Raw genomic sequence first — 15763 nt, forward strand, 5'->3', positions numbered from 1 at the left:
TTTTTAAGCATCAATTAGTTGTACAGGAGGGCTTGTTCTTCTGTGCTGGTCCTAGGGCTTGAACTCAGGGCTTGTACGCTGTCCCTGAGTTGTCTACCACTTGAGCCACAGCTCCACTTTTGGCTTTTTTTGGTAATTTATTGGAGAATAAGAGTCTTACAGGCTGGGAATATGGCCTAGTGGTAGACTGCCTCAGATACATGAAGCAGTGGGTTCGATTCATCAGCACCACATATATAGAAAAGGCCAGAAGTGGCACTGGTTCAAATGGTAGAGTGCTAGCCTTGAGCAAAAAGAAGCCAGGGACAGTGCCCTGAATTCAAGCCCTGGGACTTGGTGGGGGGGGGGGGGAGTGGGGAAATCTCATACTTTTCCTGCCTGGGCTGGCTTTGAACCACAATCTTCAAATCTCAGCCTTTTGAGTAGCTAGGATTGCAGGTATTAACCACCAGTACCCAGCTGAAGATTTGAATTTCTTTAAACTACTGTTTTTACAAGATAAAAATAACCTGTGGCTAAAAGGCTAGTGACAGTATTAAGAATGGAAGCTCATCTAGAGGCCTTAAGAGGAAATGGGAAGTGGAGACCTTGGGATCTAGGAGGGGCAGGGTCCAAGTGGACCCCAGATAATAGGCTCCTCTTGGACAGGAAAAGCCCTGCCCTAGGCCAGACCAAGCCCTTGCTACTCCAGGCATCCACCTTCATGCCAGGAAACAACAAAGGCCATGCTGTTCTCCTGATTGTGGGATTCAGCAGGCATTCATATTTTGTAGAGGAATCACGTTTGCAGAAAGTAAAGTGCCCCATTTGCTTTGTTGCCTTTGATACCTGGGGAGGCCTAGCAATGCGGAGGGGATGCCTCCTTGGGACGAACCTGGAGCTGAAGTTACAGCTTAGGCTGGGAAGGCTCAGCTAGGAGAGCTAAGACCCTGGGTCGTGGATCTATAAGCTCCTGTCCCAACTCATCAGCTTCACCCTCTAGAATGGAACCTCAATCTTGGGTCACCTTGGGACTTGGAAGGAGAGTGCTTGGTCAGCCCCTGCATAACCAGTGGATTGAGATGCACTTTAACATCTGACACCTACCTGGTTGTTGTAAGGTCCCCCCCCCCCCCGCCCCCCAGGGCTCCATGCAGATGTCAGCTCCTGTGTTACCTAGGTAACTGACACACCAGGAGGCAGTTACCTCCCCCTTCTCTGAAGTCAACATCCAATCCACCTGGCCATATCTTTGGCTTTTTTTTTTTTTTTTGGCCAGTCCTGGGCCTTGGAATCAGGGCCTGAGCACTGTCCCTGGCTTCTTCCCGCTCAAGGCTAGCACTCTGCCACTTGAGCCACAGTGCCGCTTCTGGCCGTTTTTCTGTATATGTGGTGCTGGGGAATTGAACCTAGGGCCTCGTGTATCCGAGGCAGGCACTCTTGCCACTAGGCTATATCCCCAGCCCCCATATCTTTGGCTTTTCCCTATATAATCCAGCTCAACACAAGTCCCCTCTTTCCCGTCTCGTGCTCTTTCCTTTTCTCCCTCTTGCTTCCTTTCATTCTCTTACCTTTTCTCTTGCTTTTTCTCCTTTCCCTTTTTTTCTCTTCTTCCTTCCTTTGTTTCCTCATGCCTCCATTTTATGCAGGCTGCAGTTTGCTCTCCCTCTCCCCCCCCCCCAATAAATTGTCTGAACCATGTGGCACGTTTCCTTTCTGGTGATCCTTACAGTTATCCACCACTTTAACCTCTTGGCTCCTTCAGCATGTCAGGATGGGGACTGATGGGCGGGTGGCGGGAGTTGGAGGCCTGCTATTCTCATGCCTCCACCATCTGGAGCTTCCTGGTTCCCATGGCTGGGTTGGGCCTGCAGGTCAGAGGTGAACATTAACTTCCCAGAGCTTGAGTACTAGTAACCAGTCTTGGTATAAAGACAGAGCAAGGGTGTCCATGGGAAGAGGGATGGTGGGTGCCAGGCCTCTAGGAGTTGCTTACTTTTCAGTGCCCTTCCCTCCCTGGGGATCAGAGCTGGGGAGTCTGTTCTGGACTCATTCAACAAGGCAACCACACACGCCTGCTCTCCCTAACTGCTGGGGAGAGGAGGGGTGCCCTCCCCACGAAGTGCTCCTAGCTGGGACTTTCTATCAGGCCTTCTGGGCTCCCATTGCCAAAGCCAAAGACCTTGAGGTGCATGTGGCCTCTGACTTTGCCGCCTTATTTCCCTCCAGTTCCCCACTTTTAGGCATCTCATCTTGGTGACTGACCACAGAATGCTGGTGTACACCCTGGCTCTACTGACCACACCATAAGAAAGGAGGAGTGTAGAGAGAGTCTTCCGAGCCAGCCACAAGCCAGCATGCTCTGCCTTAGTGCCTTTGCATATTAATCTGCCAGGAATACATTTCCTCCACATATCTCCATGGCACATCTGACTCAAATTCAGGCTTATGGTCAAGGTAGGGCTCCCAGAGGTGTGTGGGCCCTGATCCCTGGTTTACATGGCAGGAAAGACTCTGCAGATGTGATTAAGCTAAGGATATTTACTTGTTCAGACATGCTCTTCCCCTGTAGTTAAGGCTGCCCTGGATTCTCATGCGTCCACTGGTCGTTTTAAGAAGACATGCACTGGTGCCTGTGACCTGCACAGTGACGTCATTTTCCAGATGCCACAGCACTGAGTTCCCCTCCTGGGATTATGGGTGCCTGACTTTGTTCAGTTCCTTCAACTTCACTTTACCAGTAGCAGGAGGCGGAGCACAAAGGATCGCCCCGTCCCCCTCACAGCCGGTGCGCACCCCCTCCCCCTCGCCCCCGCCCGACCACCCTCCAGCTCTCCCCCTCGGGGCCCCACCTCCTCCAGCTCGCCCCGCCCCTCCAGCCCGCGGCGGGGAGGGGGCGCCTCCTCTAGTTCGCCCCGCCTCCCCCCAGCTCTTTCATCAGCCTCCAGCTCTCCCCGCCCCCTCGGGGCCCCGCCTCCCTCCAGCTCTCCTCGCCCCCTCAGGGCCCCACCTCCTCCATCTTGCCCCCCCACTCGCCCCGCCTCCTCCAGCTCGCCCCGCCCCTCCAGTTCTCCCGTCTCCTCGGGGGCCCTCCCCCGCCTCCTCGGCTCGCCCCTTTGCCCTCTGCGGGCCTCCCCCCCCCCCGCCCGCCTTTCCTCTGCGCTCTCCTCTGCACCCCTCCACCGCATCCCCTCTGCTTGCCCGTCCCACCGCCCCTCTGCTTGCCCCACCTCTTCCGCGAAAGACTTTTGTCCTTGTTCGGCCACCGTCCGCCTCCCGTCGACTTCCTCCCCCGCCCACGTGGTCCGCCGCTTTGCGAGCGGGTTGCTTGGGCCGGGTCTTCGGACTCTGGAGAAGTGGGGGTAGGAGGGACCGGAGAGGTCAGAGGTTAATTAGGGGTCCCGAGGAGGTCGGAGGTTGGCGGTGTTCTGGGCTGTGAGGGTCCGCCGCACGCCGCGCATGGGCCTCTCGGGCCTGCGGGCAGCGCTGCTGACGGCCTGGGGACGGTGGGCCGCGCGTCCCGGCCTGCGGGCGCCCCGGTAAAGACCCGGCGCTGCCCACCCGCCCCGCGCCTCCCGATCCCTACCCCGTGCTGTCCCGCGTCGCCCACCCGCCCCGCGCCTCCCGTCCTCCGCTCCGCGCCTCCCGATCCCCGCCCCGCGCCTCCTGTCCCCTGCTCCGCACCTCCCGACCCCTGCCCCGCGCCGCCCACCAGAATCCGACTCGCCCTTGGTGGGCAGCCTGCCTCTGGTGCTCTAGGAGGGCTGCCAGGAGGCACTGCCCAGTCTCCCTTCCTGCTTCACCCCCTCACACCTGTCTTCCCAGCCTGCCCCCCATGGCCGGGAACGAGGCCCCCCCAGCGCTGGCTCCGCACCAGCCCGACCGGAAGGCTCGCGGAGGCTGGGTCTGGGAGGAAGCGCAGCAGCACCCGCCCAAGAGGCTGCGGGGCGCCGAGGAAGGGGAGCCGCCGCGGAAGCCGCCCAAGCGCAAGATCGTGCTGCTCGTGGCCTACTCGGGGAAGGGCTACCACGGCATGCAGGTGCGTGCTGCGCCGGCCCGGGCCAGAGCCACCTCAGGAAAGAGCAGAAGTGGAGTCATGGGGTGTGGGGCACCCTCAGGATTTGAGTTTGAGTCCAAATAGCCTGCTGTGGGAGATTGTGCCGGATCATCCCAGCACTGTGGTCAGGTCAGCTTGGCCGCTGACCCACATGACTGCGGGTGAGCCTACCTCGCTTCCCGGTTCTGGGCATAGAGTGTGCACAGCCCAACTGGACGAGGTGTCAGGCCAGGTTTGCTAATGATAAGAGCAGAGACAGTGAGGGTGGCAGCCACATGCCCGGAAGGGTCAGTGGGTTCTACTTGACCTGCATGGTGAAAGGCACTGGGGTGGTTTGCTGCCCAGCTCACCAACCTGACCCTGTTTTGAAAAGTGCCTAGGCCAATGCAGGTGGACTCTTTATTCCTTGTCACCTTTGCTGACATCACTTGTTCCATGGTCTGGCATACACATATTCCAAGAGGCTGCACAGGCTGGTCATAAAAGTGGAAGGGTTTGGGAAACTGTCATAATGCCAGACCTAGCCCTGACCTGCAATGTCACCTGGTCACACAGTGGGGAGGGTGAGGATGACCTTTATGCCTGGGTGCCACAGAGAGAAGTGGTCCTCTGTAGGGTGGGTGTTGGAATGCTCAAGCAACAACCCTCCAGGGGCTGTTTTGCTGGCTGCCTGGGTTGTGGATGTGGCCAAGACTCATTGCCCTAGACCCTTTTTAGCTTCCTTAGTAAAGGGTGTGTGCTCAACACCCAGGATCTGGGCAGGAACAAGGAAAGTCTGTCTCTTTTTTTCCCAGAGGAATGTGGGGTCCTCACAGTTCAGGACAATTGAGGATGATTTGGTATCTGCTCTGGTCCGGTCGGGCTGCATTCCCGAAAATCATGGCACAGACATGAGGAAGATGTCCTTTCAGCGATGTGCCCGCACAGACAAGGTGGGTGTAGTCCCTGCCCCTGCCTTGAAGCTTCTTGCCACACCAGGCCTTGTGGCTCTAGGATCCCATTGATCAGAACTTTTTGTGTGTGTGTCCCAGTCCTGGGGCTTGACCCCAGGGCCTAGGTGCTGTCCCTTAGCTTTTGTGTTCAAGGCCAGCACTCTACAACTTGAGTAATGTTGATTACTTCTAGCTTTTTGCTGGTCATTTGGAGGTGAGACTTGCTTGAACTTGTCTTTCTGAACTGAGATTTAAGTGTGAGCCACCAGCCCCTGGCTGTTCTGTTAACATACGAACACACAGTTGTGGGGCTTGAATTTGGGACCTGGGTGCTGTCCCTGAGCTCTTCAGCTCAAGGTTAACACTCTACTACTTGAGCCACAGCACCACTTCTGGTTTTCTGGTGGTTAATTGGAGATAAGAGTCTCGTAGACTTTCCTTCCTGGGTTGGCTATGATCTTCAGATCTCAGCCTCCTGAGTAGCTAGGATTACAGGTGTGAGCTACTGATGCCTGGCTGCTCTGGTATTTTTGAGGTACAGTCTTGCGTGTGTGCATTTATGTGTGTATTCGGGCCTGACTGTACTGGAGCTTAAACTCAAGCCCTTCACACTCTCACTTGGCTTTTTCACTCAAGACTGGTGCTGCTACTTGAACCAAGCCTCTACTTCCACTTTGCTATTTCTGCTCAGGCTGGCTTTGAACTATGATCCTCAGATCTCAGTCTCCTGAATAACCAGGCTTGTGCACCACCCACAAAGGCCCAATAACAACACTTTTCATACCTGACTATTCACAGGTATGCTCTGATGGAGCTAGGATGTCTCCTGTCCCCCCTGTCAGGGAACTAGGTGCTGGAGGTTGTACTTGGCCCCACCTACTTCTTCCCTCTCTACTTTTTTCTTTTCTTTCTTTCTTTTCCCAGTCCTAAGGCTTGAACTCATTGCCTAGCTCTGTCCCTGAGCTTCTTTTGCTCAAGGCTAGCACTCTACCACTTGAGCCACAGCACCACTTCTGGCCTTTTCTGTTTATGTAGTAGAGGAATCAAACACAGGGCTTCATGCATGCTAGGCAAGCACTCTACCATTAAGCCACATTGGAAGCCCTCTACTTTCTTTATAGGGTGTGTCTGCAGCTGGCCAGGTAGTGTCCCTGAAAGTATGGCTGATTGATGACATTCTGGACAAGATCAACAGCCACCTTCCATCCCACATTCGGATCCTGGGTAAGCCTTGACGTGTAACAGGCTGCAACCTGGCCACTGGTTGCCTTGTGGAGACACTGGGCTGTGTGGGTTGGCCTTCTTAGCTCAAGTCTAGTGCTCTGCCACTTTGAGCCACAGGGCTACTTCTGGTTTTCTGATGGTTAATTGGAGATAAGAGTCTCAGCCTCCTGGGTAGCTAGGATTACAGGCGCGAGCCACCAGTGCTCGGCCTGTGTCTTTTTTCTTTTAATAGACAGTTGGGTGTTTTTGTTGTTTGTGTGTGCGTGTGCGAGCACGTGTGTGCGTGCACATACAGTTCCTGGGTCTTGAACTCAGCCTGGGTGCTGACCCTGAGGTTTTGTACTCAAGGTTAGCACTCTGCCACTTAGGCAACAGCTCCACTTCTGGCTTTTAGGTGGTTAATTGGAGATAAGTCTTTACAAACTTTTCTGCCTGGGCTGGCTTCGAACCTTGGTTCTTAGATCTCGTTCTCCTGAGTAGCTATGATTATAGGTTGAGCCACTGATGCTCATAGGAATTTTTTGGTGGTGGTGTTTGTGCATGCAATAGCATTTAACTCTGTAGCCCAGGCTGGCCTGGAACTCTTGAGTTCTCCTGCCTCAGCTCCCCCAGTGCTAAGAATACGAGCATGTGTCATCATGCCCAACAAAGACACTCTTATACTTTTCCTGCCTTGTGAGGATAATTCCCTCCTGGAAAGTCCTTCCCAGAGAAGTCCATCTGAAGGTTATTTTTCATGCCTCTCCCCATTCCTTTCCATGGAGGTGGTCCCACAGCCATGACTTGTGGAACCCCTCCGCAGCTAGTGCTTCTGCGTTGTGCTGTGGCAGGAGATGGTACTGGTAGGATCATCGTTTGCAGCATGTGTGTGCACGCATGTTCTCATGTGTTTGTGTTCCAAGGCTTGAACTCAGGGCCTTGTGCTCTCATTTAGCCTTCTTGTTCATGGTGCACACTCCATCACTTGAGCCATTCTTGGTCTGTGTTTTTGTTGGTTAACTGGAGATGGAATCTCACAAACTTGCTGCCTCGGCTGGCTTTGAATTACGATCCTCCAAGTCTCAGCCTCTTGAGTAGTTGGGCTTACAGGTGTGAGCCATTGACTTTCAATACTTCTTGGCCTTTTCATAGCAGTTATGTCCATGAACCATGTACCACCATGTCTGGTTTCTTAACACTTTTGTTGCCTGTGTGGCAATACTTACAGAAGAGCTCCCAGCAGGTGAGTTGCTGGGCCCAAACTATACTTAACAGGCAGCTCGTGACTGGGGACCTGGTAAAAGGCTGACTGATTCACGTGTGCATGTGGATTGATTTCCCTACACCTTCACAATTTCCATTTTCAGGAGACCCTTACATGTTGGTTGTGTTTGGGTTTCATTCTGTGATTCAGCATCATGTGGCTTTAGAAGCATTTGGAAGCCCATGCTGCAGTTCTTGTTAGAACTTGGTGTTTGCCCTGGGCAAGTGATGCCAACCCCATAATGCCAAGGGTGCTCCAGTGAGGCTTTTCTGTTTACATGCATCTTTTTTCTTTTCTTTTTTTTTTGCCAGTCCTGGGGCTTGAACTTTGTGCCTGGGCACTGTCCTTGAGCTCCTTTTGCTCAAGGCTATCTAGCACTCTACCACTTGAGCCACAGCATCACTTCCAGCTTTTGTGTTTATGTGTGTGATTAATTGGAGAGAAGAATCACTTGGGCTTTCCTGCCAGGGCTGGCTTCCAGTCCTGATCCTCTGGTCTTAGTCTCCTGAGTAGCTAAGATTATAGGCAGGAGTCACCTGCCTGCCTATCTGCCCAGCTCATGCGGATCTTTTATGTGTTACTCCAGGACTGAAGAGGGTGACAGGTGGGTTCAACTCCAAGAACAAGTGCGATGCCAGGACATACTTTTATATGCTGCCCACCTTTGCCTTTGCCCACAAGGACCGGGATGTGCAGGACGAGACCTACCGCCTGAGCACGGAGACCCTGCAGCAAGTCAACAGGCTCCTGGCCTGCTACACAGGCACCCACAATTTCCACAATTTCACCTCACAGAAGGGGCCGAAGGAGCCCAGTGCACGGCGCTACATCCTGGAGATGTACTGTGAGGAGCCTTTTGTGCGTGAGGGCCTGGAGTTTGCTGTAATCAAGGTCAAGGGCCAGAGCTTCATGATGCACCAGATCCGAAAAATGGTTGGCCTGGTAGTGGCCATTGTGAAAGGCTATGCCCCCGAGAGTGTGCTAGAGCGCAGCTGGGGGGAGGAGAAAGTGGATGTTCCAAAGGCACCTGGGCTTGGCCTGGTCCTGGAGAGGGTGCATTTTGAGAAATATAATCAGCGCTTTGGCAGGGATGGGCTGCATGAGCCACTGGACTGGACTCAGGAGGAGGGGAAGGTGGCAGCCTTCAAGGAACAGCACATCTACCCCACCATTGTCAGCACGGAGCGGGACGAAAGGTCCATGGCCCAGTGGCTGAGCACCTTGCCTGTCCATGACTTCAGTGCCACTGCGCTCGCAGCTGCCAGCACAAGCACCAAGGTAGGGCTGAGTCTCAAGATGCTGGCCCAGTGGGTGAGCGCTGGCTCCCTTCTTAGTGTACGTTGGAACATGCTGAGACCCCCACGTTACTCCAGAATCAGAAGGCAGTGGAGGACTGGCAGCTATGGCATGTGACCCCTGTGTGTGTGTGCGTGAGTGCGCACGCCCTGGAGATATGCCTTCTGTTCACTCCCTACCCTCTGTGCCTGATGACTTAGGTGCTTTAGACTCTTATGAGCTGGAGCCAGCCAGTTGTGCTGGGCTCATACTGCCCCTAGCTGGTCTGTGTGTGTTGTTACTGGCATGATTTTTGTCCCGACCTTGCACTCCTGCGTCTGTGAGGGTGGGTGGCACTTGAGTGGGGGCCAGCTTTGTTTGGTGTGAGCACTTGATACTGTCCAGAACCTTGCCTCAGGCCAGGTCAGCCCCCAGACCAGGCCTGCCTTGTATGGCCCTGGCACAAGTGAAACCCAGTGCCTAGATAATTGCCATGCATATTTAGAATGAAGTGATTGTTGGACCAGACTCACGTGGGGAAGCAGGGCCAATGATGGATTGTCATGGTTCCCCTCCCTGTGAAGGAATGCCCACCTGTGTATAGGGCAAAGTGCTGGACCCATAGTCCTTTTCCTATCTCTTCTGCAGGTTCCTGGTTCCTTGGAGGGCAGCGAAGGGGATGGAGACACGGACTGAAGCTGCAGAGCCAGCCCCCACCTGGGGTCTCCATGCTGTGCCCATCACCTGGGATATAGGAGCCAAGATGTCTGGGGCCAGCCTGTCCGGTGTGCCTTGGCTTCATAACCTCAGGATATTGAATTTTCATCCCAGGAATACCTGTGTTGAATCTATTTTTAGCTCATGCATTATGTATGCATACTTTGGCATGTAAAGACACTATTTTTTTTATAAGGAAATGATTTTCTTATTAAATAAAAGTAATTTTTTTAGTGTTACCTTTTTCTCACTTTTGTGTTGAGGAGGAATACTGTGTTAGGAGTGGACAGTTAGTTGGCTGTGGGATGTGGTAGCAAAGAGCAGCCAGCAAGGGCAGTGGTGCTACCTCTGCTGGTTGCTGCCCTCTGCTTGCTTCTCCAGACCTCTTACAGTCTCTCCCCCCTTCTGGTTCTCCCTGAAGTGGCTGCCTTGCCATGGCAATCTCTCCCCTTGGCAGTTCCTAGCTATAGTCTAAGCCAATCCATTGCTTTCCGGCTCCCAGGCTGTGGGGAGACTGGGCCCTGCTTAGCTACCTAGCAGTTGCTACACACATGCTTCATTCACCGTGTCAGGCTTTCCCCTCTGCCTCTCTGCTGCGCTTTCCTTAAACGTGAACCCGTGGGGCCAATCTGTCTGCCCCCTTCTGCTGCTGGTGGTAGAGTCCTCCCCAATCCTCACGATCCTCTGCCTCCAGGTCCCACGCGATCCCTCCCCCATCCTGCTCCGGAAGTGTGGGTGTCCCCATCCACAGCTCCCCCTCTCCCCTCCGGGCGTGTGGGTGCCCCATCCAGGGACCCCTCCGATAGCACTGCTCGCTTTTCCAGCGAGGTGTGGTCTCCTTTCACATCTAGTGTGCAGTGATAGGGAGGGGGGTGCACTGCTTACTGACATTTTTTCTTGTGCCAGGTCTCCCTGTGAGGCCCTAAGCTGATAGGACGTCAGGTGCTGCTGCGGGACATACTGTGCACATTTTCTCCCTCTCACCTTTTTGGTGGTATTGAGGCTTGAACTCGGGCCCGGGCGCTGACCCCGAAATCTTTTGTTCGAGGCTAGCGCTCCTCTACCGGAGCCACAGCGTCACTTCCGGTTTTCTGGTGGTTCCCTGGAGATAGGAGTCTCGAGGACTTGACTGCGCAGGCTGGCTTTGAACCTCGGTCCTAAGATCTCGGCCTCCTGAGTAGCTGGGATTACAGTGAGGCGATTTTGTGCTACTGCGCGCCTCAAGCCGCCCCTGGCTCCCTAGGCCGCCTTTGAACACCCTGCCCGGATCTCAGTCCGCCCGCCGGGACCAGGCCACCCCGACTTAAGAGAACACGTGTCCCGCCCCGCGTCCACCCCAGCGGCCCGGAGCCGCGGAGTCCACCTCCGCCCCACGCCCGTACCCCCGCGGCCTCGAGCTCCGCTCTTCCCGCCCCCTCGCGTCCCAGCGCCGACGGGCGCCTTCGCGCGGCCGGGAGCGGCGTCACAGCCTGGCGCGCGCCCCTCTCGCTTGCCGTAGTCGCCGCGCCGCCGCTTCCGGCGCCCGCGGACCCGGATGCACCAAGCGGCTGTGGCGCGTTCGAGCCTGCCGCCGTTCGGACGCCACGGAGCGCGGCCGGAGGCTCAGGGTGAGCGGGCGGTGGGCGGTCGGCCGGCGGGGGAAGGTCTAGGCGTCGACCCGCCTGCGCTGCGTCGGGACCGGGCCGCGGCGGCGCTCTGTGGGGGCGGGCGGCGGCGGGACGGCCCTGAAGGCCCTTGGCGGTCGGCATCCCCACGGGCGGCGCTGGGCGGGCCCCGCCGACCCGACAACCCCGGACGCGCAGTGCACGGCCTCCTCCCCGACGTAGGCCTGAGCCTGGGTGGGACGGGACGGAGCCGCGGCCTCCTCCCCGACGTGCGCCCGAGCCTGGGCGGAACGGGACGGAGTCGGAGCCGCGGCCTCCTCCTCCATGTGGGCCCGAGTCTGGACGAGGCGGGGCGGGAAGGGACGGAGCGGGAGCCGCGGCCTCCTCCGCGACTTGGGCCCGAGCCTGGGCTGGGTGGGGCGGGACGGGACGGAGCCGGAGCCGCGGCCTCCTCGACGTGGGCCCGAGCCTGGGCGGGGCGGGACGGAACTGGAGCTTTGGCCTTCTCCCGGACGCGGGCCCTAGCCTGGACAAGATGTGAAAGGAGCCGCAGCCCTGTCCTCCCCTACCCTACCCTGCCGCTGCGTCCCTAAGCTCGGGAATGGGTGGAAATTCGGGCCAAGGCCCCGTTCATCCCTGGGTTCGTGTTTGAGTGTTCTTTTTACAGAATGAGTGCAATAAAATGGTTCTTGTAATTTAACAAAGCTTTTTTTTTTTGTTATTATAAAGGTGGTGTACAGAGGGTTGGTAAAGAGTACATTTCTTTTTTTGGACAGTGTCACCTGATTTTTTTTTTTTTTTTTTTTTTTTTTGCTAGCCTCTTTGTGCTCGAGGCTAGCTACTACCACTTGAGCCACAGCCACTTCCTGCTTTACAGCTCATTGGAGATGAGTGTGGGAGATTGCCCTGGGCTGGCTTAGCTTCCAACAAAGAATCTCAGAACTCACCCTCCTGAGTAGCTAGGATTATAGGGGTGAGCACACAGTGTCCTGTGTACATGAGAAGAGTAGCTAGGATTATAGGGGTGAGCACACAGTGTCCTGTGTACATGAGAATCCTAAGTCCTGAAGGCGATGTCTCATGACAGTGTGGACACTGGTTGTTGGGACAGGGATGACAATAGTGACTGAGGCTTCCAAAGGGCCATAGCACAGGAACAGAGAACAAACACATGGGGGCTAGGAGTGTAGTTTACTGATAGAGTGCTGGCCTAATATTCTTAGTGCCACATACACAGAAAAAGCCAGAAGGGCTGGGGATATGGCCTAGTGGCAAGAGTGCTTGCCTCTAATACATGAAACCCTGGGTTCGATTCCCCAGCACCACATATGCAGAAAACTGCCAGAAGTGGCGCTGTGGCTCAAGTGGCAGAGTGCTAGCCTTGAGCAAAAAAAAAAAGAAACCAGGGACAGGGCTCAGGCCCTGAGTCCAAGGCCCAGGACTGGCAAAAAAAAAAAAGAAAAGAAAAAGCCAGAAGTGGCCCTGTCACTCAAGTGATAGAGCATTAGCCTTGAGCAAAAGCAGCTCTGGGACTGTGCCCACACCCCTCTGTGTTCAAGCCCCAGGACTGGCAAAAACAAAAAAACAAATAAAACAAAACAAAAAAAACAAATGAGAACAAACACATGTAACTGTTCTTGCAGTTTCCTAGGGCTGGAGGAATAAAACTCTGTCAGGGCTGGGACTATGGCTTAGTGGCCTAGCATGCATGAAGCCTAGCATACATGAAGCCCTGGGTTCGATTCCTCAGTATCACATAAACAGAAAAACAGGAAGTGGCGCTGTGACTCAAGAGGTAGAGTGCTAACCTTGAGCAAAAAGAAGCCAGGGACAGTGCTCAGGCCCTGAGTTCCAGTCCCCAGGACTGGCCAAAAACAACAACAAAAAACCCGTTCTTTATGGTACAGTGGAAAAGATTGAGAGCCTAGTGGTTGAGCTGGACTCTGGAGGCTCATGTCATGTCTAATCCAACCTACTAAGGTGGGTGAGATTTTAGGATTATGATTTTAAGCCAGTCCAGGCAGGAAAGTGTTGAGACTCCCATCTCCAATTAACTACCAGAAAACTAGAAGTAGAGTGGTGGCTCAGAGTGGTAGAGCACTAGCCTTGAGCAAAAGAGTTCAGGGACAGCACCCGGGCCCTGAGTTCAAGCCCCAGAAATACAGGGGAAAAAAAAGTGGCGGTTTGAAGTCACTGCTACATGTTTGCTAAAGCACTTCTCTTCATAGCTCTTTGAAAAAGGGGGTTGGGGTGTCTCCAGTTAAGAGCCTGCTATGATTTCACCTTTTTTTTTTTTTTTTTTTGTCAGTCGTGGTGGGGCTTGAACTCTGGGCCTGGGTGCTGTCCCTGAGCTCTTCTACTCAAGGCTAGCTCTCTATCACATGAGCCACAATGCCACTTGTGGCTTTTTCTGTTTATGTGGTGCTGATAAATCGAACCCAGGGTTTCATGCATGCCAGGCAAGCACTCTACGGCTAAGCCACATTCCCAGCCCTACTTGGGTCTTTCTGGTAGTCAATTGAAGATAAATTTCATGGGCTTCTTTTTTTTCTGCCTGGGCTGGCCTGGAACCTTGATCCTCAGAGTCTCAGTCTCATAATTTTTTTTTAACCTCTTTAGGTAAAAGTGATTATTCTTTTTTTTGGGGGGGGGTAGTACTGGGCCTCAGGCTTAGCAGGCTAGCATTTTACTATTCTGAATCATACTTCTTGAGTCATACCTCTAGTTCCCCAATTCTGAAGTTTTTCATTGTCTTTTGAGAAGGCAAAGATGACTTGAAAATGGTTCTCAGGGAATAAAGATGGCATTCTGTAAGGAGTTTTGAAGAGTGATGATTCTTTAGGTGGAAGAAGGGGCTTCACATGGCTAGCCTAGGGTGATGTGTGGTTCAGGGCTTCCTGTGGTGGCTGCCACTGCTCTGCAGTTGTGTTGTGGTGCCATCCCCTCACAGTCTTCACATAAAAGGTAAGTGTAATTGTTAGTTTTGGCTTAAGTGGTAGAGCACTATTTGTCACCTCTATACCCTATAAATGTGCATAAATATTATGGAAACATTTAAAAAATGTCTTCCTTTGGGCTGAGAATGTGGCTTAGCCATGGAGTGCTCGCCTAGCATGCATGAAGGCCTGGGTTTGATTCCTCAGCACCACATAAACAGAAAAAGCCAGAAGTGGCGCTGTGGCTCAAGAGGTAGAGTGCTAGCCTTGAACAAAAAGAAGCCAGGGACAGTGCTCAGGCACTGAGTCCCAAACCCACTGGACTGGCCAACAAAACAAAAATGTCTTCCTTTGTGTTTTCTTGGTATCTGAGGAAGGTGTTTCAGGGTGGTATGGCCATAGGCATTTCCTGCTATTGGTTGAGTTACCTGCACTGTTTTGGGGAAACACTTTTAGATAAAAGCATTATGGGGGCTGGAAATGTGGTGTAGTGGTAGAGTGCTTGCCTAGCATGCATGAGGCCCTGGGTTCGATTCCTCAGTACCACATACACAGAAAAAGCTGGAGGTGGTGTTGTGGCTCAAGTGGTAGAGTGCTAGCTCAGGGACAGTGCCCAGGCCCCGAGTTCAAGCCCCAGGACTGGCAAAAATAAAATAAAAGATAAAAACATGGTTGATTGTGTTTATTTCTCTAACTTGACTATAAGCACACTGAGGTTAGAAACCATTTCTTTATTAAATTGAGGTATAAGCCAGGTGCTTGCAGCTCATGTCTATAATCCTTGCTACTCAGGGGGCTGAGATCTGAGGATCAAGGTTCCAAACCAGCCCAGGCAGGAAAGTCTGGACACTTGAATCTACAATTAGCCAGCAAAAAGCTGGAATTGGAGCTGTGGTCCAAGTAGTAGAGGGTCAGCCTTTGGCAAAAAAAACTCAGGGGGGGCTGGGGATATGGCCTAGTGGCAAGAGTGCTTGCCTTGTATACATGAAGCCCTGGGTTCAATTCCCCAGCACCACATATACAGAAAACGGCCAGAAGTGGCGCTGTGGCTCAAGTGGCAGAGTGCTAGCCTTGAGTAAAAAGAAGCAAGGGACAGTGCTCAGGCCCTGAGTCCAAGTCCCAGGACTGGAAAAAAAAAAACAACAACAACTCAGGGATAGCATCCAGAGGCTAAGTTCAAGCCTCAGGACTGGCATGAGGTATAATACAGACAGTAAAATATTACAGTTTTTGTATCATTCTGTGACTTTTATTATTTATTTTCATTCTGTGACTTTTAAAGGAGTGTATTATTTCTTGAAACCATTGTTATAAATCAGGCTATAGAAATAGCCCCATTCCCCAGTTCTCTCTTGCTTCTTTGTAATCAGCCCCTTTACCGCCTTCTGCCCTACCATTTTCTCTCCTAACCTCCAGTCCTGTGTTTTTGCCTTTTTCAGAATGTCCTGTCAGTGAGTGATCTGTATGTGCATGGTGTGCGTTGGGTTGCCTGCTTGGCTTCATGTGCTGGAACTCACCTGAGCTGTTGGGTGGTTCACTAGCTCCTTCAGCTGCTGAGTCTGTGCTCCTCTGGGCTGCACCATAGTTTATTCATCAGTTTCAGGTCAGTACTAATGTTTTGATGGATTGTTATTGATGAGTATGTATGTATATTTGTGTGTGTGTGTGTGTGTGTGTGTATTTTATTTGGTGGTACTGGAGTTTGAATTCATGTTTGCTATGGTTCCAGTCTTTTTTTTGCTTTAGTTATTTTTCAGATAGGGTCTTGCCATTTTGCCTGAGACTTGCTCCAGACA

General features: G+C 53.3%; 2 protein-coding genes across 22 annotated transcripts in view; both read left to right on the forward strand.

The window, feature by feature from the left end:
• Positions 1-3246: 3246 nt before the first annotated feature.
• On the forward strand, positions 3247-9666 carry Pus1 (pseudouridine synthase 1). Of its 4 annotated transcripts, none has more exons than XM_048343168.1 (6): positions 3247-3341; positions 3805-4018; positions 4831-4968; positions 6090-6192; positions 8022-8713; positions 9359-9666. In XM_048343168.1, the coding sequence occupies exons 2-6, from the start codon at positions 3815-3817 to the stop codon at positions 9404-9406; spliced, it is 1185 nt and encodes a 394-aa protein (XP_048199125.1). In that variant the 5' UTR covers positions 3247-3341; positions 3805-3814; the 3' UTR covers positions 9407-9666. The 4 variants fall into 4 exon arrangements, with proteins under 4 accessions (XP_048199125.1, XP_048199124.1, XP_048199126.1 ...); XM_048343167.1 differs by having other exon boundaries at positions 3259-3518; XM_048343169.1 differs by having other exon boundaries at positions 3267-3359.
• A 1276-nt stretch (positions 9667-10942) lies between these two features.
• Ep400 (E1A binding protein p400) overlaps positions 10943-15763 on the forward strand; it is a 99721-nt gene continuing 94900 nt past the window's right edge. For 17 of the 18 annotated variants that reach the window (XM_048343171.1, XM_048343183.1, XM_048343176.1 and 14 more), the window contains exons 1-2: positions 10943-11034; positions 15407-15570. The gene's annotated coding sequence lies outside the window, so the exon portion shown is untranslated. The remainder of the gene's footprint in view (positions 11035-15406; positions 15571-15763) is intronic. The other variant, XM_048343173.1, reaches the window with a different exon arrangement.

Source organism: Perognathus longimembris, chromosome 3, assembly GCF_023159225.1.
Source record: "Perognathus longimembris pacificus isolate PPM17 chromosome 3, ASM2315922v1, whole genome shotgun sequence".
NCBI classification, from domain to species: domain Eukaryota; kingdom Metazoa; phylum Chordata; class Mammalia; order Rodentia; family Heteromyidae; genus Perognathus; species Perognathus longimembris.